Here is a 25,833-nt window from a genome sequence, read left to right on the forward strand (position 1 = left end):
GATTTTCGCACCAAATTTACAGGGCATTTCATGGGCATGATATAAATGTAGCAAAAAACAGAGGGATGAACAAAGTACACCAAGTGAACAAATCAAAGCAAAATACATAAACCAACGAATGAATATATCATTCACCGTTATCGTCACAACCGCGAAAAATACAAAGCAATTATAAACTACTAATACCAACACTCAACAATCAATGTATAATACAACCAAAATATTCAACTTTTGAAGCCATACGAATTCGGTTTATGCACACAAATTATTCTTTCTTGAGCAATTCAGTTGCAACCACTGACTCATCTAGGGCACAGGGGGTAATCAGTCTCTCCACCGGTACTTTCTTAACATCTCGGCGTATTCCGATATCAGAAACAAATCTACTAATGCAATACATGCCACAGCCTACAACACCCAGACCAGTAAAACTGGTAGTCAAAAAGCGAAGCGGTGAAGAAACAACAGCTGTTGCGGCAGCTACAATGGAGGCTGTCTGTCCACTCCTGCCCACACTAATGCTTGTGAACACGAGCAAACCTGTTTTGCAATATATAGCAAAGTCTTCACAGTTGTTTTTGAAAATGTCATAACTACCAAAACCATTCTGCAGAAGGAAAGAAGCGCGATGAAGGACATCTTCGGGTGGGTCAGACCGGGCAAGGGTACAGGTACCCCCTCTAGCTTTGGCAATAAAGAAAACTGGATTGACACCATATTCAAAGAGGTAAAGATCACCGCCTGATAGAAAACAATCTATGCAAGAAGAGATGACACCATCAAGTGTCGATTGGTCTCCGCAGTTTGGGCAGGGATTGTCCGAAGAATGGGATGGAGAGCTGCTTAGAAGGAAGCGATCTAACACAGTTCCGGTGCCAGTTTCCTGGCCAGCTCCTCGAGTGAAGTGAATAACCTTTCCTTCACCAACGTATATCCCTGAGATCACATAGCAGATAAACGATCAGCAATGCCATGCCTTCCAAGGTGAATTAAATGCAGGATTTAAAAGTAAAATACACAAAAGTTGTCCTCACACAATAACGAAAACTGATGGAAGTACAAAGAAGAAAAACTATGGATGAAAGAAAACTAAACTGCGCAAGTTTTCAAAAAAATCATCAAAAATACAGACACATAGGTAGAGAACTAAGATGTGAGGACTCCTCCAGTACATGCTCCAAATGGAATATATAACTTCAACAAAACCACTCAATTCTCCTAATTCGCCATCTCAATCTAAATAATGGAATCATATTCCAAAAGTCCAACCCCAGAGTATTCTTGTGTATAAGTGTGCCAGAGGGAGACTGACCCAAAAAAAATAATGCATACCATACGTCCACATTGATCAATAACATTCTTTTAATCACGACTCATACCAGCAATGCAATCAATTGACGATTAGAACTAGGGATTTCATAATCTGTAAAAGCCGCTGATCCACTGACAATTGAATAACTATACAAATTGCTCTACTGTAAACTCATTGCAGTCACCAATAACCAAAATAACTGCTTCAAAGTTAAAGAAAAATTATTTCAGTCGACATTCTTCTAATCACAATTTCTAAGTAGTGGTGAATATGCTGATCCAGTGACTAACCGTGCAAATTGCTTGACTGTAAACTCAATGTTGTCTCAAACCATTTCAGTCTGATAACAAAACTTAACTTCCTCAAGGTTAAAGAATCATTATTTTTTTTATGTCCTTCATTTTCGCCTGACTTGCTATTCGAATTTTCCTCTTCCACTTAAGCTGAATTTAAACCAATACCTGGGTGGTCCATTTGAGGGTGTGTGTGCGTGGGTGGTTTTTGGTTTTGGGGTCTAAAAAGAGTGCTGGGTTCTCCGGCGTATGGATGAGGGCTAAGCCTCGGAGAGAAGAATGAGGCCGAGGGAAGAGTAGGTTCGGTAGAAAGGTTATACAATGCTTTTGAGACTTTCGATGCCATCGATCTTTTGAGACTTTTGATTATAGCGGGGGTGATAACTCCGATCCACTCTGTTTGGGGGGTGGGGGCTTCAGCGATGGGGAGGAGTGGTGTACCAGCATTAAGTTTGGTCGATTGGTTGCATTTATGAGGATACTAACGATGTGATGACTAATTGGCCGAGTGAAAGAAAGAAATCAGCTGGTATACTGGGTGGCTTAGAAGTGTGGGCTGAGGTTGTTTACAGAAAGTAAAGGTTTCTCTACGTCTCAGGCTGGGCGAGTGGGGCAGCGGTGTTACAGGGTGATGGCGACTAGTGGGGTGGATGAACTGGTGGTTCAACTGAACCAAGCATTGGAGATATCATCTATGGAGCAGGGAGTTAAATTGGTTGGGAAAGTCTTTACGCAGAAACCAGTAAACAAATGGGGAGTCAGGAATATTCTTAGAGCGGCTTGGAAAGAATTGGGTGAGGTGGAAATAAAATGGGTAAGGGAGAATGTCTTTATTATTTCGGTCAAAGATGAAAATGTGGCTTCAAAGATCATTGAGCAGGTCCCCTGGGCAGTGATGAAGAAGGTGTTCTCAGTCGTGAAATGGCCTCCGGAGCTCGCCTTAGAGGAGTTGGAGTTAAATGCTGTTCCATTTTGGACTCAAATAAGGGGAATTCCGCTGGGCTTAGCCTCTGTTGAGAACGTTCAGCGTGTAATCAAAGAGGCTGGGCAATTTATAGCCATGGAGGATACCGGACACGCTCGTGGATTTGTACGAGTAAGAATCTTAGTTGATACGGAGAAGCCATTATTCAAGGGATGCTGGATTTGAAGGGAGTCAAATAAGGAAACCTGGGTGGAATTTCGGTATGAACGGCTTCAAGATTTCTGCTACAAGTGTGGACGGATTGGGCATATCAATACAGAATGCTCCGCTGAGATGTCTGGAGAAGGGGAGGTAGCGTATGGAGAGTGGATTAAGGCGCCGCCGATAAGAGAGGTGGTGATGCCAACGAGAGTGGAGTGTGTGGGCAGGGGGGAACGCCGGCAGGGGGGAACGCCGGCAGGCCGGGGCGGTGCGCGGACCGGGCTTCACGTCTGCACAAAATCAAGGTAGATTACGGATGTCAAATTTACAAAGAATGGAGCGTAATCAAACCATTGAGATTGGGGGAGCATCTAAGAGTCGTGGCACAGGTAATAAAAAATGGCGTAGAAGAATGTGGGTGGAGGGAGAGGATTCGTCTTCTTGCTCTGAAATGGAAAGCATCAAAACAGTGGGCGAAGGACAATCGGGCGATGTCCAGGGGGGCAATGATATTCTGGCCGCCCAGGGTGATGACTCACTCTGGGGCAGCAAAAGAAGTGGGGAAGCACAGGATTTGGTGCTAGCTCAAGCTCCACAGAAGAAACTCAAGGGCCCGGTTACGGAGGAGAACTGCCAAGGTAGGGCGGCCGAGATAGGAAGGAGGTTAAACAGCAAGGATGGAGGGCTAATGATGGAAAGCGCAAACCGTACGGCGGAGGAAAAAAAGGAAGAAATAAGGGAGAATACTGGAAGACAGGATGTAATGGAAGGGGGGTCGGACTTTGATAAAGGTAGGATGGCGACACGGAAGGTGGGCAAGGGGGCTCGGGGCGGTGGCGGCTGGCCTTCAACAGCCGCAGGCCAGCCATGAGTTATATCTTCTGGAACTGTCGTGGGCTAGGGTCGAACACGACAGTCAGGGCTCTCCATGGGCTTATTCGCAAAAAGAGACCCTCTATGATCTTTTTATCAGAGACTAAGATGAAAGATCATAGAATTCTAGGGGTGAGGAGGAGATTGGGTTATGTTCATGGCTTTGATGTTTCGCTAGTTAGAAGCGCTGGAGGATTGAGCTTGTGGTGGGAGGACAATCTGGAGGTTAATATTATCTTTTCGTCCAAGCATATTATTGATGTTGTGATGAGAATTAAAGGGCAAACGCTTTGGAGTCGGATTACGGGTGTGTACGGAACGCCGTATAGAGTTGAGAAACATCTGTTTTGGGAATGGATGGTTAACCACTTTACCCCCACGGACATTCCTTGGATTTGTGGCGGGGACTTCAACGAATTCCTGTGGGATCATGAGAAGTCTGGTGGAGTTGAGGTTTTGTACAACAGGCCAAGGTTCTTAGAAGAGTTTCTGTCTTCCTCTCAGTTGATGGACTTTGGTTTCAATGGGCCGGCCTTTACGTGGAGAGGGATGAGAAAAGGGGATTGGGTGGAGGAGAGGTTAGACAGGGTCATGGCGAATGAGAAGTGGCAGCAACTCTGGCCGAACTCCCAAGTTATGCAGAAAGGAAGGAAGATGTTCAGGTTTGAGGCGTATTGGGTCTCGGAGGAAGAGTGTAAGAATTTGGTGGCAAAGTGCTGGGATCGACGGCATAATGGCAGCCCTGTGAATAGGTGGGTGAGATCTCTAAACGATTGCCGTTATCGTTTAAGCAGGTGGAATCGCACTAAGTTTATGGGGCGAGGTAGCAGGATCCATGATCTTCTTTCCCAGTTAGATTTGCTCCAGCGGGACTGGGGTCCAAACTATGATGAGATAAGGGAGATATCTAGGCGGATTGATGAGTTAAGACTCCAAGAGGAGAGTTATTGGTGCCAGCGATCGAGGGTAAAATGGTTGAGGGAGGGGGATGCTAACACTCAGTTTTTTCATTCTTCAACCCTTCAGAGGCGGAGGAGAAATAAGATAGTGAAGCTTAGGGATGAGAATGGGAACTGGGTGGAGAGTCCGTCTCAGGTGCGCCAATTGGTGGATAATCATTTCACATCAGTTTTTAGCTCGGCAGGGGATCGTAACTGGGGGTCGCTGCTAGATTGCATTAATCCCTCGGTTTCGCCAGAAATGAATGAGGCGCTAATTGCACCAGTCACGGAGGAGGAGATAAAGGCGGCGGCTGGGAATATGGGAGGGCTTAAGGCTCCTGGCCCCGATGGTTTCCAGGGGATCTTTTATCAGACATACTGGGAGATTGTGAGGGAGGGTGTTTCTGCTTTGGTTAGAGATTTGATTCAGGATGCTGCGGGTTCGAGTTTGATAAATCAGACTCATGTGGTGCTGATTCCCAAAGTCTCGAATCCGGAAGTTGTGTCGCAATTCAGACCGATTAGCCTGTGCAACTACTCGTACAAAATTCTGTCAAAGATTCTTGCTAACCGGTTGAAGGTATTATTACCTAAACTCATCTCTCCTTCTCAGAATGCTTTTGTGGTAGGTAGACAAATTCAGGATTGTATTGGCATAGCCCATGAGATGTTTCATTATCTGAAAGGAAGGAAAGCTCGGAATAGATTTGAAATGGGGATTAAACTTGATATGCAGAAGGCGTATGATAGGGTTGAATGGGATTTTCTGGATGCGGTAATGGAAAGAATGGGTTTTTGCAGTAGCTGGAGATCGTTAATTAGTGGTTGTGTTTCGTCTGTGAAGTTCGTTGTTCTCCTAAATGGGCAGGCTGGAAAGTCTTTTGCTCCCTCGCGGGGTCTCCGTCAGGGGGATCCTCTTTCTCCTTATTTATTTATTTTGGTGGGGGAAGTTCTATCCAAACTGATTCAGGGTGCGGTGGACCAAGGTAGGTTGGAGGGTGTTAAGATTGGTGGATCAGGACCCGTGATTTCTCACCTCTTCTTTGCGGATGATACCCTCCTGTTTTTGCGGGCTGATATGAAAAACTGCCGGAATTTGAGAAATCTGCTGGACAATTTTTGTGTGGCGTCGGGACAGAAGGTAAATTTGGAGAAATCCAGTGTATTTTTTGGGGCTAACGTTCCGAAGGTAAATGCTGATCAGATGGGGAACGCCCTTGGTATGAAGGTAGTAATCAATCCGGGAACATATTTGGGGGTCCCTACCATATGGGGTCGGTCGAAAAAGCGTGGTCTTGCTTATGTGAAAGGAAGAGTTATGGAAAAGCTACAAGGGTGGAAACAAAATACTTTTTCCCGTGCCGGTAAAGAGGTTTTAATTAAGGCTGTTATCCAAGCTATCCCGGCATACCCAATGTGCATTTTCAAATTCCCAGCCGCTGTTTGTAAGGAATTAGATGCGTTGGTGGCTGGGTTTTGGTGGGGATGCAAGGAGGGAGCCCACAAGATTCACTGGGTTTCAAAGGAGGTTTTGGGTTTGCCAAAAGACATGGGTGGTTTAGGCTTCAGAAATTTTCAGGAATTTAATGATGCTCTGCTTGCTAAACAGTGCTGGCGTTTAATCACGGATCCGGATTCGCTGTGGGCTAAGGTGATTAAGGCTCGGTATTTTCCACATAGCTCGATCTGGGATGCGAAGAAGGGTGGGCGAGCCTCTTGGGCGTGGAGCAGCCTCATCTGTGGCAAGGACTTGATTAGGGAGGGCTCCCATTGGCAGATTTTGGGCGGTCAGGAGGTGCGGGTGTGGCAGGATAGGTGGCTTCCATCCTTGCCCCTTGGACACCCGGTGCCGGTTGGCCAGGTTGCGGTTACTCCCAGTTTAAGGGTCAGTGCACTTATCTGTCCAGAGTCGGGGCGATGGAATATTAGCTTTTTACAGCCTTTCATATCGGGGGAGGCTATGCAGGCTATTGAGGAGACGCCTCTTGGAGAGTTAAGTCGTAAAGATAGGCTTATATGGGATATGAGTAAGAACGGTTCTTATTCGGTCAAGTCGGGATACAGATGGCTGCAAGAAAGATCGCTGGCGAGAAGGGATTTGCGTCGGCCTTCTGTTCGTGGGGTTCCCAAAGCGTTTTGGAAGGGGATTTGGAAGCTGGAGGTGCCCCCCAAGTTGCGGCATTTCTTGTGGCTTACTGTTCACAATTGTCTTCCTACTCGGGATGCACTGTTCCGACGAAGGTCCTCTCAAACCTCTACTTGTCCTATTTGCTGCTGCCATGATGAAACCATTGTGCACATTTTCCTTTCCTGCTCTTGGGTTGAGCCAATTTGGTTTGGAGGGGCATTGGGTTATAAAATGGATCGTCTTTCTCTCCCTTCTTGGTCGGACTGGATTCAGGGGGTTTTCTCTCCGAATTTATGCAACTCTGGAGATATAATGTGGAGACAATCTTATATTGTTTTTACATGTTGGTGCATATGGAAGGCTCGTTGTGATTTTGTTTTCAAAGGGGTGCCCATTAACCCGTTAAAGGTCCTGGCTGCTGTCTCTGCGGCGGTGAGCTCGTTTTTTGGTGCAAAGGCAAAGACTGGGGATAGAGGAGGGGGCGACGGCAGGAGGAACTTTCAGGTTACGAGATGGTGTGCTCCGGCCTACCCTTTTGTGAAGATTAATGTGGATGCTAGCTGGTCCAAGGCATCAAAGATGGGTTTTGTTGGATTGATTGTGAGGGACTTGGAGAGTAAGTTCGTGGCTGCTGCGCGGCATCCTATTACTGCTCCTTCTGCTGCAGCAGCGGAGGCTTATGCGTTGTTGCACGGGTGCAGGCTAGGTGCAGAGTTGGGTGTAAGGTATGTAATTCTGGAATCGGACTCCTTGGATGCGATTAATTGTCTTTCTAGCTCGCTGTCTATGGGAAGTTGGGAGGCATACCCGGTGCTGGCTCGGGTTAAACAGTTGGGGGGGGGGGGGGAATTCATTGATTGCCGATGGTCTTGGGTGCCACGGTCTGCTAATGGTGTGGCTCACAAGATTGCATCGATTGGTTTTTCGGAGATGAGTGATGTCGTTTGGGTCGTTAGGCCCCCATCTTCGTTGGTCTATGTATTGAACAATGACGGATTACCGTGCCCTCATTAATGGGTTATGGTGATGATGGGGATGACGCCTCTACTTGGTGGAGGGGTCGTTGTGGTTTCCCTTGACACTGATTTGTATTGTTATTATGTTTGCCTCTCTGTAGGCCTTTTTATGATATGGTTCTTGGTTTCAAAAAAAAAAAAACCAATACCCCTACTTGAACAATACTTACTAGCAACATTCACATACAAATATATATAAACAGCAACCCATTGTCGCCTGCAGCCATGTCCACACGCACACAACAGTTTCCGCAAATTATACGATCCCACTAATTAACAACAACAAAAAGCAGTAGAAATGATTGAAATTTTCAGATAGTACTAGTAGGCTATTGAACTGTGGATTCAGGAACTAATCTTACTGTGATCACTGATCAGACAGAAAGATCTAGTACGAAAAACAGACCCAGAAACTAACAATAAAAATCCAATCTTTTGATACTTAAGTGAAGGAAAACAGACCCAGAAATAAAAAGCGGAAAAGCATCAACAAGTAATTCCTGATATGCAAATAAATGAATAAACACATAAAAATTAAAATAATTAAAAGGAGGGAAAGGAGAAAAGGAGAACCGTGGTGGGAATAGAGGTACGCGTGGCGCCATGAATAGATGTGATCTCCAGGTTTCAGAAGATCCCTCTCAATCTTGTTCGACAGCACTCCCATTCCTTCTCTCTGGATCGATCGATACTGTAAAGATCTGGAACTGGATACGAAATGGCGAAAACTCAATTTATCCCCAATTCGGAAGAAGAAAACTGAAACGGCGAAAACCCCAGTCTTTTTTTTGGGAACTGTTATTGGCCTATTAACAATTCCCTTTCTTTTTCCGTTGATTTAATTCTCCCGACGTAATCATAAAGGCAACGTTGCGTTATTTTTCAGTTCTTTTTTTTTTTTTTTCCAAACTTTTTTGTTTTCGGTTTTTTCGGTTTTTCTAGATTTCGATATCCTTTAGTATGTTTAAGTCATGAATACGCCGCTTTATACTACAGTTTATCGATATTTTTTTTTAAGAAAATTGGAATTTTTTACGTTTTTTCTATATCATTTAAATTAAACATTTGTGTCTTTTTAAATTTTGATTAAAGTGTTTTAACCAATAGTCACATTTATTTTTTAAAATTAAAATAAATTTTGAATTTATCATTTTATCTGCAGGATGCACTTTTCTTTATTTAGTGGAGATTTTAGTAGTTAAACTATTTTTTCTCTTCTTAAAAATATGCTTTTTTTATGCAAACATTTAATATTATTTTTTTTTCAAATGGTTTTTTCTTTTTCAAATAGTTGGTGATCAACATAAAAGCTCATGTAATTTTTCAATTTTTTTGTGAAATTATGTATATATTTTTTTTGTTGTTTTTTTAAGTATAGTTGTTGACGAATTATTATTAGATATAATATATTACGTATATATTATTTGCGGGTACGTTTGAATTTACAAAAATCATTAATTGGTACGTTTATTTGCAATTTTGCTACGTTTGATTTGATATATATTATTAATATTGGTACATTATTTTTATTTTGGTATGTTTTATTTTGTACACATTGTGCATTGGTACATTTATACTATTTTCAATCCTATTTTCTCTTAACGTACGAAAAGAAAAACTCATTTCGGTACGCTTGATTTTGGGGGATTTAAAAATATTTTAAACTATTTTGGAAATAAAATATCTTCAATCGTAGATAATTATTGTTAAATTGTAGCATTATTGTGAAAATAAATTGAATCTAACCAACTTTTTTTTTTTTTTTTACAATTATCTCTAATAGAGGAGAGTGTAATCAAAAGGTTAGATTATAGGAAATTTGTTACAATATAATGTGCATATAGCACCAAAATTATGACAAAAAAAAAAAAAAAATTTAATCAAATCACTAAAAGGCATGGATGTTTGATCTAGAAAATTCAAAATTGAGACGTCTATATCAAAAGATCCCTTTTTTGTAATGTGAAAGGTCTTAAGTTCGGTTTTCACTAAAGACGAATTTGAACCATTTTACAATGGTTAGCCTAGTGTGAGATTTAGTCTACTCTCACCCCTTAGTGTAGATAATATGTTTTGTACAACCAAAAAAGTTATGAATAAAACAATATCTCCTTATTTATAAAATAATAAAAAAAAATCAATAATATTTTCAATAGTAGTAGCTTGGCAGACGCTAAAAGATACAAAAAAAAAATTTTAAAATAAAGGATTTAACAATTATATATATAGGGAAGTATTATTATATATAGGGAAATATTTAAAAAAAAATTAATAATACAGGGAAATATTATTAGCACTCCAAAAATCTCATTCTACACTTCTTACAAGTGTAGAATGAGATTTTTGGAGTGCCAATAACAATTCCCTATATATATATATATATATATCAATTTAGAAATTAAAACGCACGTGGCATTGAGTGTAACATCTCACATCGTCTAGGGGAGTGGATCCTATAAGTCTTATATGTATATTCTCATCTCTACCTAGCACAAGGCCTTTTGGGAGCTCACTGGCTTGAAACTCCGAAGTTAAGCGAGTTTGCGCGAAAGCAATCCCATGATGGGTGATCCACTGGGAAGTTCTTGTCTGAGTTCCCAAAAACAAAACTGTGAGGGCATGGTCGGGGCCCAAAGCGGACAATATCGTGCTACGGTGAAGTCGAGCCCAGGATGTGGTGGGGGCTCGAGCTGGGATGTGACAATTTGGTATCAGAGCCAATCCCTGGCCGGATATGTGCCGACTAGGACGTCAGGCCTCAAAAGTGGGGGATTGTAACATCCCACATCGCCCAGGGAAGTGGATCCTGTAAGCCTTATATGTATATTCTCATCTCTACCTAGCACGAGGCCTTTAGGGAGCTCATTGGCTTCGAAGTTCATCGGAACTCCGAAGTTAAGCGAGTTCGCACGAGAGCAATCCCAGGATGGGTAACCCACTGGGAAGTTCTCGTGTGAGTTCCCAAAAATAAAACCGTGAGGGTGTGGTCGGGGCCCAAAGCGGACAATATCTTGCTACGGTAGAGTCGAGCCCAGGATGTGATGGGACCCCGGACGAAAATGTGACATTAAGTGTTACGTAAAATTGAAGTTGGACACTACAAATTCAGATCATTGTTTCCCACAACTCAACAGCTCATGCAAACTCAATCATAGGGAGTTAAAGTTTAGGCCACCTCCAGCTAAATGAAATAGATAAGAATTTTTTTTTGTGACAAGCCCTTTATGCAAAGGGGATTCTCATTTAAAACAAAGTTTAGTTATATTAGACCCTTTTTTTCTCTCTGTCTGAGGTTTCCTTCTCACCGATTGTGTATCTCCCATCTCGTCAGAATCCGGCGCCGCCGTCGCTAATGATTATGAATGTTAATTGAATATGATTGTGTTTCTGTATATGGTTTGGTTTTGAGAATTCATTTCTGATTGTCGATGCTTTGTGGAAAAAGAAAGGTGTGTGAAAATGAGTTGGCTTATTAAGAAAAATCATGAAATTTGGGGTAGTGGATAGGAACTTTTGTGTAGTTAAGCTTGACCCTTGGCTATTAGGATCCTCTCCTATTCCTCTTTATTAGGATTTCGGGAATATGCGAATCGTGTTCGTTTATCGTACATCATACGGTTAGTTTTCGTCAGGTACTGTTTGTGTTCAATTTTAAATAATAAAAAATTAAAATGATTTCTGACCGCATGATGTATGAATAAACGATGAAAGGACACAATTCGCAAATCTCTGGAATCCTTATAAAGAGGATCCAGAGAAGATCCGGATTCGACTCTTGGTGGCACCAAGTCTCAGGTCAGTCGAATATGTACAGGATCTTTATCAAATAATTCAATACTAGCAACAAAGTGTCAAGCAAGACGACTAACAAAGTTTCAGATTAGCCCAAAGTGCGCATGCCTTTACAGGAGTTGGTTTATATAATAGAACTTCCATACCACCACTGTAGTGGTAAATGTATGGTATGAAACATACATGTCTTCGTGTTCTATCAAAAGAACCAACAGGAATAGACGAGGTGTTTTACGTTGCATCCAAAAGTCCTATGTGTTTTTAATTGTTTCCTTGATAATCGAATTTTGTCAATTACTTATTGTGATGGCCTAAAATCTGTACTGAGCTTTTTAAGCTCTCTCTAACTAAATTTTGCAGGTACACGAATTAGAGGATGGGCTGGAAGAAGTCAAATTAGATAAGAGGAAAATTGAGTGCAGTGGCATTCTAAAATTCATACAACGACCCCTACTTAATGGAATAAGACTATGCTATCATTGTTTGAATATTTTTCAATTCAAAGACAAGTATTTGTAACTCCCTGACAAGTTTGTGTGAACTTATCTAATTGAGAATATTCTACGGAAATGTACATGCTTGAAAGAAAGAGATGGGTGTTTAGTCCTTTAGTTAATTTTACCAACTGCAAAATGCGAATAAAAAGGACAAACAAAATATTGTTGCTAACAACCATGGACCGCATTCAAACATTTTGGTTTTCAAGTTTTTATAAAGGAGATTTTCTATATTAGAGAAAAATTTACATAAAACTGATTTATGATTAAATATGGTATTTCAGTTTAATCACACACTATTATTATTTAATTATTCTTTCATATACCAACATATTATCGGACTAAATTGCTATATAATAGAGTTGAACTCATATTATCTAAACTATCTATTAATAAAATCTCCTTTATGAACAAAAACCAAGTGAGAAAATCAAATAAACTCTGTCAACAAAACTTAAAAAAAATAATCAAAATAAAAGTCATAGGCAACATAGAAAATTAATTGTCAAACACAAAATAATTTTACTTTTTTTTATAAAGCTTTACCACCAAGCAATCATATCAATTATCCTCATTTTCTTTTACATTTTTTTTTTATATAATACAATAAATTTTTGGTGATGGATACTAACCCAAAAACAGCCTCTTTAACGATAAAAAATCCTTTAAACTTTATCACTACTTTAACAACCATTTAATGATTTTTGATATTTAATCCACCATCATCTCTTCAACAACTCGGGAGAAAGCGATTGAAAGGTGGAGCCATGTATTGGAAATTATTTATTTAAATATTTGAAAAGACAAGTTAGACCATTCTTGTGAGTGGGATTGCGACTTGCGATGTCACACTATTATAATGTGTAGGTGATGTCTTACTCCGCGTAATAGGAATTGGATCCCCTCATAAGAAAAGGCTCATAATTCTCTGACCCAATAGAACGGACTGTTGGATTTTAATCAAATGATTATAAACATTGGATTTTTTTTAAATTATAATAATTATAGTCGTTGGATCAAAATTCAACAGCACGTATTATTGGATCAAGAGGATCTCAGACCTTTGTTCATGAGAGGATCCAATTCCCGCATAATATAGTGTTAATGTGATTAGTTATCTTGACCAAAGAAAAAAAGTGAATTAGTAAAGAGGATAGATTGGGGGTAAATAGAGAAAAAAAATTAAGTTAAGGCTTAAGTTAATTAACATAATTATTTATAGGAAGTGTTGGATTGTCATAGTCATTGAGAAAAACTTATGCAGAGTTCAACATGTGGCTGTGTTTTACGGAACAGCACTAAAAACCACATAAAATTTGCCACGTGATAAACTTGGTGTAATTTTTATCACCTTTTTATTTTTAAAATCATTATAATTAATTTTTCACGTAAATAATATACACATATTCATCTAATGACCCCTGTTTTTTCCCTCTTTTCATCCAGTTTTTGTTCTTCTTAGACGCGACATTCGTTCATGGGCGTTTTAAGCTTGGTGATAATAGGTAGAGTTTCATGTATAGGGAATTCTAAGAGTCATTGGAAAATTTAACGGGAAGATGTAATTGATGAAAATATGGATTGGAAATGCAATGAAGTCTGTGCTGGTTTATCACAAAGAATCCAGAAGCAAACAATTACAACTTCTCTAATATCTATCTAACAAAATTATGAAGAAAGGAAAGACAGGGTGGGGAAGAAGACTGCACACGACAGAGACAATTTGGTAAGATAAAATGGAGGGAGGAGAAAGAGAAAAAAAATGAACCATTAGATAATATCATTGTGTATAGGTACGGTTAGGTTTGATGCGGTTTTGAATGAAATTAAAGCTTGAAATTTTTGTCGTTCGGTCCGGTACAATTTTGAAGTTAAAACCGAAATAGAACCAAACCATTTGGTTTTTATTTGGTACCATTTCAAACGATTTTGGTTTGATTTCAAATCATTTACATACAACATGAAAAAAATTATCTGTCTTCCTCTCTCAACAACATTAGTATATTACATAGGAAAGTGGTCTTGGTATTTCTCACTTCCCATTTCCTGGATCTTTCCTTCTTTAGTTCTTTTTGCCATTTATTGGGCAGCTTTCATTTTCTCCAAAAAGTTGCCATTTTTTACGTTCTTAAAAGCTAAGAAATTAAATCGACACCTTTGGAAGTATATGAAAGCTTGAATGACCTCTTAATAATTTAAAAAGGGACCCTGCATCCCCAAAAAAATTGGATTTGTTGGGATAACGAATAGACTGTAAAAGTTGTCATCACACAAGTAGGTATGTCAATCGTCGCTTAATAATTTCTCACACAAGTAGACTGTAGAAGTTCCCATCACATGCAGCTCGGAATCCTAATGTTAATGGTTTGCGTTTTGGTGCGGTTTTCGATGTTCGAAACTAAAATCAAATGGTTTCTCTACACTACAGTTCGGTTTAAAACTGGAACTGTTTCCAAATTGCAAAAAACGAACCGCTCGGTGCGGTTGATTTGGTTCGTACTTCGGTTTTCAGTTCTAAGTGTCCATCCCTGAGGTGTATTAATTATTAGAAAAATTAAGATAATTTAAAATATAGAAAAATGATAATAAATTATATTGAAAACTTATCACAATGCGAGTTTTAAATGTCATTCAACAAAGTTTGATGACAAGATGAGCCCTACACAATTTTTTTTTCTTTTCGAAATAATACTTGCATTCTTTTGGTGAGATGAGCTCACTCCCATGCCACTTGTAAATAACATATCTTTGTCAAAGAGTGAGCAGCAGTTGAATTGAACGATCCAAGTAAAGTATAAAAGAAAAACTAATATTCATAATCGGAACTGTTCAATTTCTTATTCTTCATTTGAAGATCATTCCTGCAAACAAAAAAAAAAAAAATCTAATCGGAGATCGTTTAGTCATCAATCTCTTATTATTTCATACATCAAGATTAGAAGATTGAACAGTTTTTCTTATAAAAGTTTTACGGTGAAGATACATTATAAGAATGATCTTCATATAAAAATTAGAAGATTGACAATTTTAATTATAAAAAAATTTACGGTAAAAATACATTACTAGTAAATAGGAAAATAAGCTCATCCCCTAAAAGGAGATGCAAGCATCATCCTCTTCTCGGTAGGTAAGGGGTTTTCTTCAACCAAAGTTGAAACCTTTCTCCCTTCTTTCTAGTGTAAATAAAGTATTAACTTCCAAAATAACACCTAGATCAGTTGAGACCTACTTAATATATGACTTGGAAGAAGTCAAAAGTCCAATAATGGAATCTTCCTCGCTGTCAAGGTTCCAGTATTTTATTTCATTTTTGTGACAGTTTGCCAATATTTTTATCGGTGGCCTTATCGTGGACTAGGAGGCCTTTAATTGACAAGTATGTAAATAGTTCGTTTGGTATGAAATTTTAAAAGATTGAAAGCACTTTTAAATATAAAAAAACACAGCTAGCTACTACAACAAAAAAAAATTTAAAAAAAAAAAAAAGGGAGCATGCAGACTCCTTTTTTTTTTTTTTTAAAGCAACAGGCATGCAAACTGGTCTGGTCATATTTCACATATTTTTATCATATATTTCATTTGAATTTTGTATATTTGATGAGGTTAAATGTACTAAATAATATTGTTTTGATCTTTAGGCATCCGATAGGGGAATTACATGAAAATTGAGAAGAAAATGACAATTTCAAGTATCTAGAGTAATTTCAATGGAATTAAGTAGAACTAACGGAATCTTCCAGAAGGTCTCCGAATCTAGATATCGGTAAACGACGGAACTTTTGGACGCGACGTCGAGAAAGTCGTTGATAAGAAATCGAACGGTGCCGACGAGGTGATCGCTGAAGCAGCCCACGGCGTAGATCTGGACGGAGACCTGGGAGATCTTGCTTGAGAGAAATCATACGGGACATTGAAGATGAACCGATCGTTCCTCGTCGGGTTCTCGCCGCTGACCTTCTGGACCTGAGAATGTATTATAGGTAGAGTCAACCCAGGCAAGGGCGTTGGTCTGCATGCGACAGAGTGCGGCGAAGAGAGCCTTGAGGCCCTGTTTATGTCTTCTTTCCTCATCATCGTCGTCGGTTCTCAAGAGGAATCAGAGGGCCAAGAATCGATCGAGAAAAAAGGGCAAGAGAAAACAGACGGTCTTGATGAGAAAGTTTTTTTTAAATTAATTTTAATGGTTAAATAAAAAATTAATAAATAAATCAATAATTAATTAATTTTTATTCCAGTTGGCAAATGAGCGGGTTTTACTCCTGCCACATCATCATTTAACAACAAAATTGACAGAAAATTTAACGAAGGTCTAACATTGTAACGAAATCATAAGTTGAGGTATGATATTGCAATGTTTAAAACATGAGGTATGAGATTGTAGTTCGACCCATATTTTAGGTAGTTTTGTGTAATTTACCTTAATATTTTTAGAATCAATTCAATCTTTGTGAGACAATATCCGTGCTTATATGCCATAAGATCACCTCATTCATATACTTGTAAGCACAAAAATTCAAAGCTTAATGAGGCTAATTTTGATTATCTAGTTTTCGCAACACAGACACCAACTACACGATCACGCAAAATAGAGTACTAAATCAAAAGTCATGCAAGGATGAGGGATTTGCAATTGGTTGATTGCTTCGTTGAATATGATCTTTCTTTTTTACCTATGGTGTCTCGTATTTAAATAATCATCCTCTTCTTAATGTATTATAAAATAATAACATTGATTTTTTGAACCAGCATAATATTCATTGATGAGGTTATTAAATGAGTACAAAGGAGTTCTTTTATTTGAGCTTCCATAAAATTGTTTCCGAAGATTTCAATCTGATAGAAAGCAAAAAAAATGTCCCGTACCAAAAAATAACATAGTCCCATCATGGACTAGAAGATCTACAATATCATGGTGAGTTTATATGTTATACAATTGTATTATGAAAAATAAAGTTTAATTAAGTAATATGCATCACCAAACTATTACACTTAATAGTTAAAGGCGAATTTCAGACCTATATTTCATACGGCATATTCTAGATTCGATTTATGATTTTGAAATATCTTTATGGGTCTTCCTAATCTCCAAAAAAAATCTCCTTTTAGAAAAGAAAAAAGTTATATGCACCACCTTCAAAATTTATGTGAATAAAAGACAAACAATATGTTGTTATAATTAGTTAACAACCAATCAGTGATCGAATTCAAACAATTTGACAGTCAACAACTGTGTCCAAGTTCTAAAGCGTGGATAACATGTTTCTTTCCTATTGCATGCTTCTATTTATTTAGTCCATCTTTATCTCACCAAATGCGATCCACAGGCCACATCTGTCAAATCATTTATTATTGGTAATGCTAAAGACTAAATTTTATGAATCACGTAATTGTTGTTGATGATTGAATTAAATTTTTTTTTGAACAATTAAATTATTATTTAAATATTAATTAACGTATTTTTTTTTATTGATGATGCATCACATGATTTGTAATTTTGATCTAAAATTTTGGTCAACCTAATATTATCTATTACATTTGTAGGAAAAATAATACGTGGGAACCATATTGACGATAAATATTTTACTGTAAAAATCATATTGTCACGTTGTAACAGTTTAGATATGTAATAAGGGATGAGGATCCTTTCCGGATCCTCTTTGTGAGGATCCTAAGGATCCTTATATCTTAATTGTTCATCATATATCGTATGATCAGTTTTCGTTTGGTACTATTTGTGTTTAATTTTAAATAAAAAAATTAAAATAATTTCTAACCGCATGATTTACGATGAATGATTAGGATTTGAGGATTCTTAAGATTTTCACAATTTAAACCCAAATGGAATCCAAATCCTGTTATAAGATATGGTAGCAACTGATTCGGTTAATATTTTATTGAGTAATTACAATAACAGATAACAAGAAGTAACGGAAAATTGACCCCTCCTGAAACTGAATGATGACTTGTACGTATAAAGGAATTGATCTGATTTATTAAAGTTTTCCCTTTGCTTTTTATTACTGTGCCACTTTCGATACATAAAGAAATTTAATTTTTATTTTTTATATTGAAAACTATTATTAAAACTTTCAAGTTTTCATTTAACATTTTTTGTAAGTGTATTTTTTTTAATTATAGAAAATTTAGATTACAAGATGAAATTTTTGAAGTGTTAATACCAATTCTCTTTATATTTGTATTTCTGTATTAAAAATGCTCCAAAACATTAAATGATTTGGATGTTTTAACTTTTATGAGTGAAATATATGGATTTGTTGGACTTATTTTCATGTAGGGACGCTGATTAAGGACATAATTTATCATTATAAAACATGTGAATTTCTTGATCGATTGAATTTGGAAGTACGTTTTGATGCAGTTTGGAGGAAACAAATGAAATCGAGGGAGGGTTGAGCATCTCTAAAGCAAATGAGTTTAGTCACTTGTAAGAGCATCTCTACATTAAATGATTTGGATGTTTTAACTTTTATGAGTGAAATATATGGATTTGTTGGACTTATTTTCATGTAGGGATGCTGATTAAGGATATAATTTATTATTATAAAACATGTGAATTTCTTGATCAATTGAATTTGGAAGTACGTTTCGATGCAGTTTGTAGGAAACAAATGAAATTGAGGGAGGTTTGACTGACTGAATAACTTATAATTTGAGTTTGGTCACTTGTAAGAGCATCTCTAAAGGAGATATCAAAATCTTAGGTGGAATGTCATTGTGCATATTTGACATCAAAAGTCTCTCCAACCGAATTGTTATTTGCTAACTGGATTTGAAGGCTTTGTGATTTAGAGTCAAATTTGACATCAATGTCAAATTTATTTTTAATTCATTTTAATGGTGAGTCCCTTGTTCTACTAACATATCAACCAATAAAAAATTTGTTTTAGCATTTTTTTAATAACTACAACCATTTAAAGCTCTAGTTAAATAATAAAATAACATTTTCAGTTGGAGAAATACAAATTTGACATAAGGCTTCAGTTACTATGTGACATCCCACATCGCCCAGGGGAGTGATCCTTATATGTATATTCCCATCCCTACCTAGCACGAGGCCTTTTGGGAGCTCATTTGGCTTTGGGTTCCATGGGAACTCCGAAGTTAAGCGAGTAGCGTGCGAGAGCAATCTCATGATGGGTGATCCACTGGGAAGTTGCTCGTGAGTTCTCAAAAACAAAACCGTGAGGGAATGGTAAGCCCAAAGCGGACAATATCGTGCTACGATGGTGGAGCGGGCCCAGGAAGTGATCTGCCCCGGGACGGGATGTGACAATTTGGTATCAAAGCCTAACCCTGGTCGTGGTGTGCCGATGAGGACGTCGGGCCCCTAAGGGGGGTGGATTGTGACATCCCACATCGCCCAGGGGAGTGATCCTTATATGTATATTCTCATCCCTACCTAGCACGAGGCCTTTTGGGAGCTCATTTGACTTCGGGTTCCATGGGAACTCCGAAGTTAAGCGAGTAGCGTGCGAGAGCAATCCCATGATGGGTGACCCATTGGGAAGTTGCTCGTGAGTTCCCAAAAACAAAATCGTGAGGGAATGATAAGCCCAAAGCGGACAATATCGTGCTACGATGGTGGAGCGGGCCTGGGAAGTGATCCGCCCCGGGCGGGGATGTGACAACTATATCAGTCATCAATTGTAATTTAACTCTTATAATTTGACATTTCCTTTAGAGATTGTCTAAACTACAATTTTGTAGATCTTTCGGTTTTAGAGCTTGTGTTTTTTTTTTCCCTGTGGTTTGAGATAAAATGACTTGCCAAAGTCACATGATTTTGATAATGCTAGAAAGATCAAATTTTTTGAAACCAAAATTGCAAACTAAATGATGTTGTTGTTGATGATTGGATTATTACTTAAGCGTTGATTAACATGCTTATTTCCTATTTGTGACACATCATTTGGTTTGCAATTTTTGTTTAAAATTTTGGTCTCTCTAGCATTACCTTATAATTCCTATATAATATAACTCATTTTTAATTTTTGTACCATCATTTGTATCATCTCATTAAGAGAGATGAGACTTATATACGTTAGTAGGTCCTACCTCTATTAGATAGATAATACAAATAAATGGTAAATATAGCACTATTCAAAAATAAAATATATTCCTAAATACGAACTCTACAAACCCTTTAAATCCATCAAAAGAGCTATGAACTAAGATGATTTCTTTTTTCAAGTTTTCCATGTCACTCTTATCTACTATCGTAGAACAAAACTTTAACTAATAAAAGTAGAAAACACGTTGATAAAAAAATGTATGTTTGAAGGCTTCACATGACATAAAATTTTCTATGTTTTCATTTTCTTGGTGATTTCAACGATATTGTTATGTATATTAAGGCTGTTAATATACATTTTGTTAAAGAGAAACATGATTGACAGATGAAGATGACTTTTTGTTTGTGATTTATTTGGTTGAGATATATCGATCGTTATGTATATCAGGGTTGCTAATTGGTTGATATCTTGACAAAGATGACTTTTTGTTCGTGATTTATTTGGTTGATATTTTATCTACTGTTTTGTAGCTGCATTATGATGCTCCTTGTAGAATAACAATTTCAACTATTCTTGTTGCTTATTGTAAGGATCTTATAACTAATCAGTCTAGAAGATATGTGGTGTGTGGGGACTAAGTTTGGGGTGGGGAAGGTGTGTATGTTTGTGATTTGAGGGTGGGGTGGATAACCATTAATCATATCAAGAATTCTTTCCTAAAACATGATTAAGAGCCCAAATATGTGTCCTAAAACATTTTTTTGGGGGGTTGGGGGAGGTCTGGTCACCTCACATTTTTTTTTTTTTTTTTGGGTATATTAGGGGGGGGGGGGGGGGTGGGTGCTGGTCACTTCACATTTCTTTTTTTGTGTTTTTTTGGGGGGTTGGGGGGGAGGTCCGTCTGGTCGCCTCACATTTTTTTTTTTGGGGTATATGGGTGGGGGGCGCTAGACGAGTCAGGGGGATGGCCTGATACCGAATAAACAAGTATCCCCACTATTATCCCAGTAAGGTTTTATTTGCTGGAGTCTGGAATTTTGAGTTGCAGCGCTGCCGTCAAAATGAAGAAGATGGATTGTGTTCGTGTATCATGCTTGCCCTTTTCTCTATCCACCTTTTACTTAATTTGGCCCTACCAGGCGCCATCTTCTGTCTTAAAAAAAAAATTTGAATAATGCTATTCATCCATATTTTTGTACCATATTTTCATATCATCTTAGGTGGTATTTGATGTGGACAACTACATAATTTGAATTAATCAGATTTTTAAATTTAGTTCATTATTTAATAAACTAATAATTAAGAAAAACTAGTTAATTAAATGATAATTGTGATATACGATGAGTCTTTCTTCTTCCTTTTCTTGGGTTTTACAAATTTTTCAAATGATGTGGCTATTCATATCAGATGCCACCTAAGGTGGCATAGAAATGTAGTATAAAAATATAGTATGAATATCATTACTCAGAAGAGTATTTTCTATCCCATTTTTCTATCCCTACAAAATAATTAAATATTGAATGCTAAATATAGTCTTTTACTTTTTAAGTTATTAGTGTCTATTCACCTCATAATTACTAGCAATTGGCACACACACTTCACATGTTCAACTAAATTTGTTTTTTATTTTATTACAACTTATTATTAGTGAACGGATGACAACTCAAAAAAAAAAAATAAATAAATACAAAAACGGAAGAGTGAGGAAGAGAGGGAGAAAGGTGAGGTTTATTTATGAGTAAATTACATTTTCATACCTTAGGTTTGAGGTATATTTCAATTCCTTACAACATTTTTAAAACATTTCACTTTCATACCTTAAGTACTATTTTATTTCAAAATAGTACATGCGTTACATTTTCCATCCATGAATCCGTTAAGTGCTAACGTGGCTGCTACATACATGCCACGTGGTAAAAAAATAATTTTTTTTTTTTTAAAACCTAAATCTTCTTATAAAAATAAATAATAATAAAAAAAAAAAACCAAAAACAAACGCAACCCCCACTTTATCTTCCTTCCCCCACCCCCACCCCACCCCACCCCAGAAGAAGAAGAATTAGGAAAAAAAAAAAAAAAAAGCCATCTTGTTCCGCACCCACCCTCGCACCTCCTCTACACACCCCACTCCTTAAATTCACACTCATTAGGAAGACGGGATCTGGATTGCAGGGAAAAGGAGATGGGTTTTTTTTGTTTTTTTTTCCTTCTTTTTTTCTGGTTCCCCTTCTTTTCTGGGTTGCGGATGGGATGGGTTTTTTTTATTTTTTTGTTCCCCTTCTTTTATGGGTTACAGATGGGAAACATGGTGGGGGGGGGGGGGGGGGGGGGTGGTGGGGGGTGGTTTTGGGTTTTGTAAGTTTTTTTTTTTTATTTGTTCTTTCCTGGTTGAAGATTCAAATGGGATCTGTGTTTCCTTATTCCTTCTTGTTGTTGATGTTGCAGGTTTAGGGATGTGGGGGGTGGTTGCGGGGAGATGGGATGGGTTTTAATTTTTTTTTTTTTTTTTTTTTAAGAAAAGTCAGATTTTAAAATAAAATTAAAAAAAAAAAATTTGCCACGTGGCACACATTTAGCAGCTACGTCAGCACTTAACGGATCCATGGATGGAAAATGTAACGGATGTATTATTTTGAAATAAAATAGTACTTCAGGTATAAAAGTGAAATGTTTTGAAGATGCTGTAAGGAATTGAAATAAGCCCCAAACCTGATGTATGAAAATGTAATTTACCCTTTATTTATTTACTTTTTAAATTTTAAATAGGATATGTTATATTTACATAGCTGTGATGTTAGTATAAATAACAGTAAAATTTGAGTTTGGCGTAATTGCTAAATTGTCTATGTTTTTTTTATTTTTGTTCAATTCTGATAAGAGAGTTAAAGTGGTAATTTGATAGAATTTTTAATGACGAACAAAATTTTATTAATATGTAATTTAGGTTATAACTCATAACAAAGAAAACTTTTCAAGTGGCCAGTATCTTGGAAAAAAAAAAAAAAAAAAAAAGAATAGAGGGATGAAGACACCGCAGACGAACTAAAACTCAAGAAAGACCTTTTAATCTAACAGTTGTAAAAAAACAATTGACACTGAATATTTTAGCAATACTTCAACTCTTTATAAGAACAAAACAAGTTCCGCCATGTACACACAACGTGCACGACGAAATGATTAATTTTAAAAAAAAATTTACCAAAATTTGTCAGTACTTTGTGGTCCTTCTTTTGTTATTATTTTTGTCCTTGGCCAAAGTAGGTCGTTCTATGGCCAAAGTAGGTCGTTCTATGGCCAAAGTAGGTCGTTCTATGTGAACAAGAATTCTCTTCGGATTTTTTTGTGAAAATTTTATCATATAGTAAGTTTTTGTTAAATATTATTTATATTTAATTTTAAATTTAAAATAATTTTTTATATTTATAATAAACGAATATGATTAATTGATGTTCCAGATTCCATCCGAAGAGTATCTATTCCGTTCTATATATTAAAGAAGGCACTCTCCGTTGACAGAACCCACATCAGAACAACACAGCTAGCTCAGACCATCCGTGAACAACTCCATACAGAAATAATGGAAGACCTGAAGCCCACGTCAGTCAACTCATCTCCTCTAACCCCCTTGGGATTTCTGGAAAGAGCAGCCACCGTTTACGGCGACTGCCCCTCCGTTGTCTACGAAGACACCACCTACACGTGGACGCAGACCCACCGTCGCTGTCTCCGCGTCGCTTCCTCCATATCATCCCTTGGCATCGACAGAGGCCACGTGGTGTCTGTCCTCTCCCCAAACGTCCCCGCCATGTACGAGCTACACTTCGCCGTGCCCATGTCCGGCGCCATCCTCAACACCATCAACATCCGCCTCGACACCCGCACCGTCTCCCTACTCCTGCGCCACAGCGAATCAAAACTAGTCTTCGTCGACTACGAATTGCAATCCCTAATCCTTGAAGCCATCTCTCTCTTCCCGCCAAACACCCCCTCCCCTAGACTCGTCCTCATTGCCAACGATTCCGGCGAGCCGTCACGCGCAGCACAACTCGACCACTTCCTCTGCACGTACGAGAACCTCGTGGAGAAAGGCGACGAGGGGTTCGAGTGGGTCCCGCCGTCGAACGAGTGGGACCCAATAACGCTGAATTACACGTCGGGTACCACATCGTCTCCCAAGGGAGTAGTTCACTGCCACAGAGGGGCTTTCATCATCACCGTCGATTCCCTGATCGACTGGGGCGTACCCAAACAACCCGTGTACCTGTGGACCCTACCAATGTTCCACTCTAACGGGTGGAACTTCCCATACGGGATGGCAGCCGTCGGTGGGACGAACATCTGCGTCCGTAAGTTCGACGGCCAAATCATCTACGCCTTGATCAAACGACACCATGTCACCCACATGTGCGGTGCGCCCGTGGTGCTGAACATGCTCACAAACGTCCGGTCCGGAACCGAGAAACTCGAGTACCCGGTACACATCCTAACCGGCGGAGCGCCGCCGCCGGCACAGGTTCTCATCCGGACCGAGTCCATGGGTTTCGTGGTGAGTCACGGGTACGGGCTGACCGAAACGGCAGGGGTGGTGGTGTCGTGCGCGTGGAAGGGGAAGTGGAATTTGTTGCCGGCGACGGAGAGAGCGAGGCTGAAGTCGAGGCAAGGAGTGAGGACGGTCGGAATGACCCGAGTCGACGTGGTTGACCCGGACTCGGGACTCAGCGTAAAACACGACGGAATGTCGCTCGGCGAGATCGTTCTGAGAGGCGGGTGCGTGATGCTCGGGTATCTGAAGGACCCATCGGGAACGGCCAAGTGCATGAAAGACGGGAGGTTTTATACTGGTGACGTGGGGGTAATTCATCCCGATGGCTATTTGGAAATCAAGGACAGATCCAAGGACGTTATTATAAGCGGGGGCGAGAACCTGAGCAGCGTGGAGGTGGAGTCAGTGCTGTATACTAACCCGGCTGTCGACGAGGCGGCGGTTGTGGCGAGGCCTGACGAGTTTTGGGGGGAGACGCCGTGCGCGTTTGTGAGCTTGAAGAGTGATGTGACGGCGAAGCCGACCGAGAATGAGATCATGGAGTATTGCAGGAAGAAGCTGCCGAAATACATGGTGCCAAAAACGGTGGTGTTTAAGGACGAGCTTCCCAAGACTTCGACCGGGAAGATTCAGAAGTTTGTGCTCAGACAGATGGCTAAGGGTTTGGGTTCGTCGAGGCTGAGTCGGATGTAATTTTAAATATCAATCAAATAATTAAATAATGATTGCATTGTCAAATTTCAGCCCATTTATGATGTTCATGTATGTGATTTTTCTGGGCAGTGGTGATGATCAATGTTTGCTCGCGACACTGCGTAGTGGAAGTGGCATTTCATTATGAATGTATACGTTTCATTGGACAGTGCCTTTTTAAGCATATTTCAAAAATTATTCGAGTGGAATTTATGTAGAAAATGGGAATAATTTGAACGGATAGTAATGCGTAGTGGAAGTGGCATTTCATTATGAATGTATACGTTTCATTGGACAGTGCCTTTTTAAGCATATTTCAAAATTATTCGAGTGGAATTTATGTAGAAAATGGGAATAATTTGAACGGCTAGTAATGTTGTTGCTTTCTATTACCCGTAAGGAAGTGTATTTAATTGGAATTTTGATGAATTTTAATTTTTTTAATAAATCTAGTGTATTTAATCAGGATTTTAAGTGATTCACTAAAATTCAATATGTATTCAATCAAGATTTTAAGATAGTTTATTAAAATCCTTAGACATCCAGATATATTTAATTAGAATTTAATTTTAAAAAAATTGAAAAT

General features: G+C 38.5%; 2 protein-coding genes across 2 annotated transcripts; one reads left to right on the forward strand and one right to left on the reverse strand.

The window, feature by feature from the left end:
- Positions 1 to 88: 88 nt before the first annotated feature.
- On the reverse strand, positions 89 to 8,512 carry LOC137740078 (protein LEAD-SENSITIVE 1-like). The gene is made up of 2 exons (XM_068479878.1): positions 8,263 to 8,512; positions 89 to 936 (listed from the first exon to the last, which is right to left on the reverse strand). Exons 1-2 carry the CDS (start codon positions 8,354 to 8,356, stop codon positions 266 to 268), a joined length of 765 nt encoding a protein of 254 aa, XP_068335979.1. The 5' UTR covers positions 8,357 to 8,512; the 3' UTR covers positions 89 to 265.
- Positions 8,513 to 23,508: 14,996 nt separating this feature from the next.
- On the forward strand, positions 23,509 to 25,319 carry LOC137739515 (2-methylpropanoate--CoA ligase CCL4-like). The gene has a single exon (XM_068479109.1). It carries the CDS (start codon positions 23,589 to 23,591, stop codon positions 25,245 to 25,247), a length of 1,659 nt encoding a protein of 552 aa, XP_068335210.1. The 5' UTR covers positions 23,509 to 23,588; the 3' UTR covers positions 25,248 to 25,319.
- The last annotated feature ends 514 nt before the right edge of the window (positions 25,320 to 25,833 follow it).

This window comes from Pyrus communis, chromosome 7, assembly GCF_963583255.1.
Source record: "Pyrus communis chromosome 7, drPyrComm1.1, whole genome shotgun sequence".
NCBI classification, from domain to species: Eukaryota; Viridiplantae; Streptophyta; class Magnoliopsida; order Rosales; family Rosaceae; genus Pyrus; species Pyrus communis.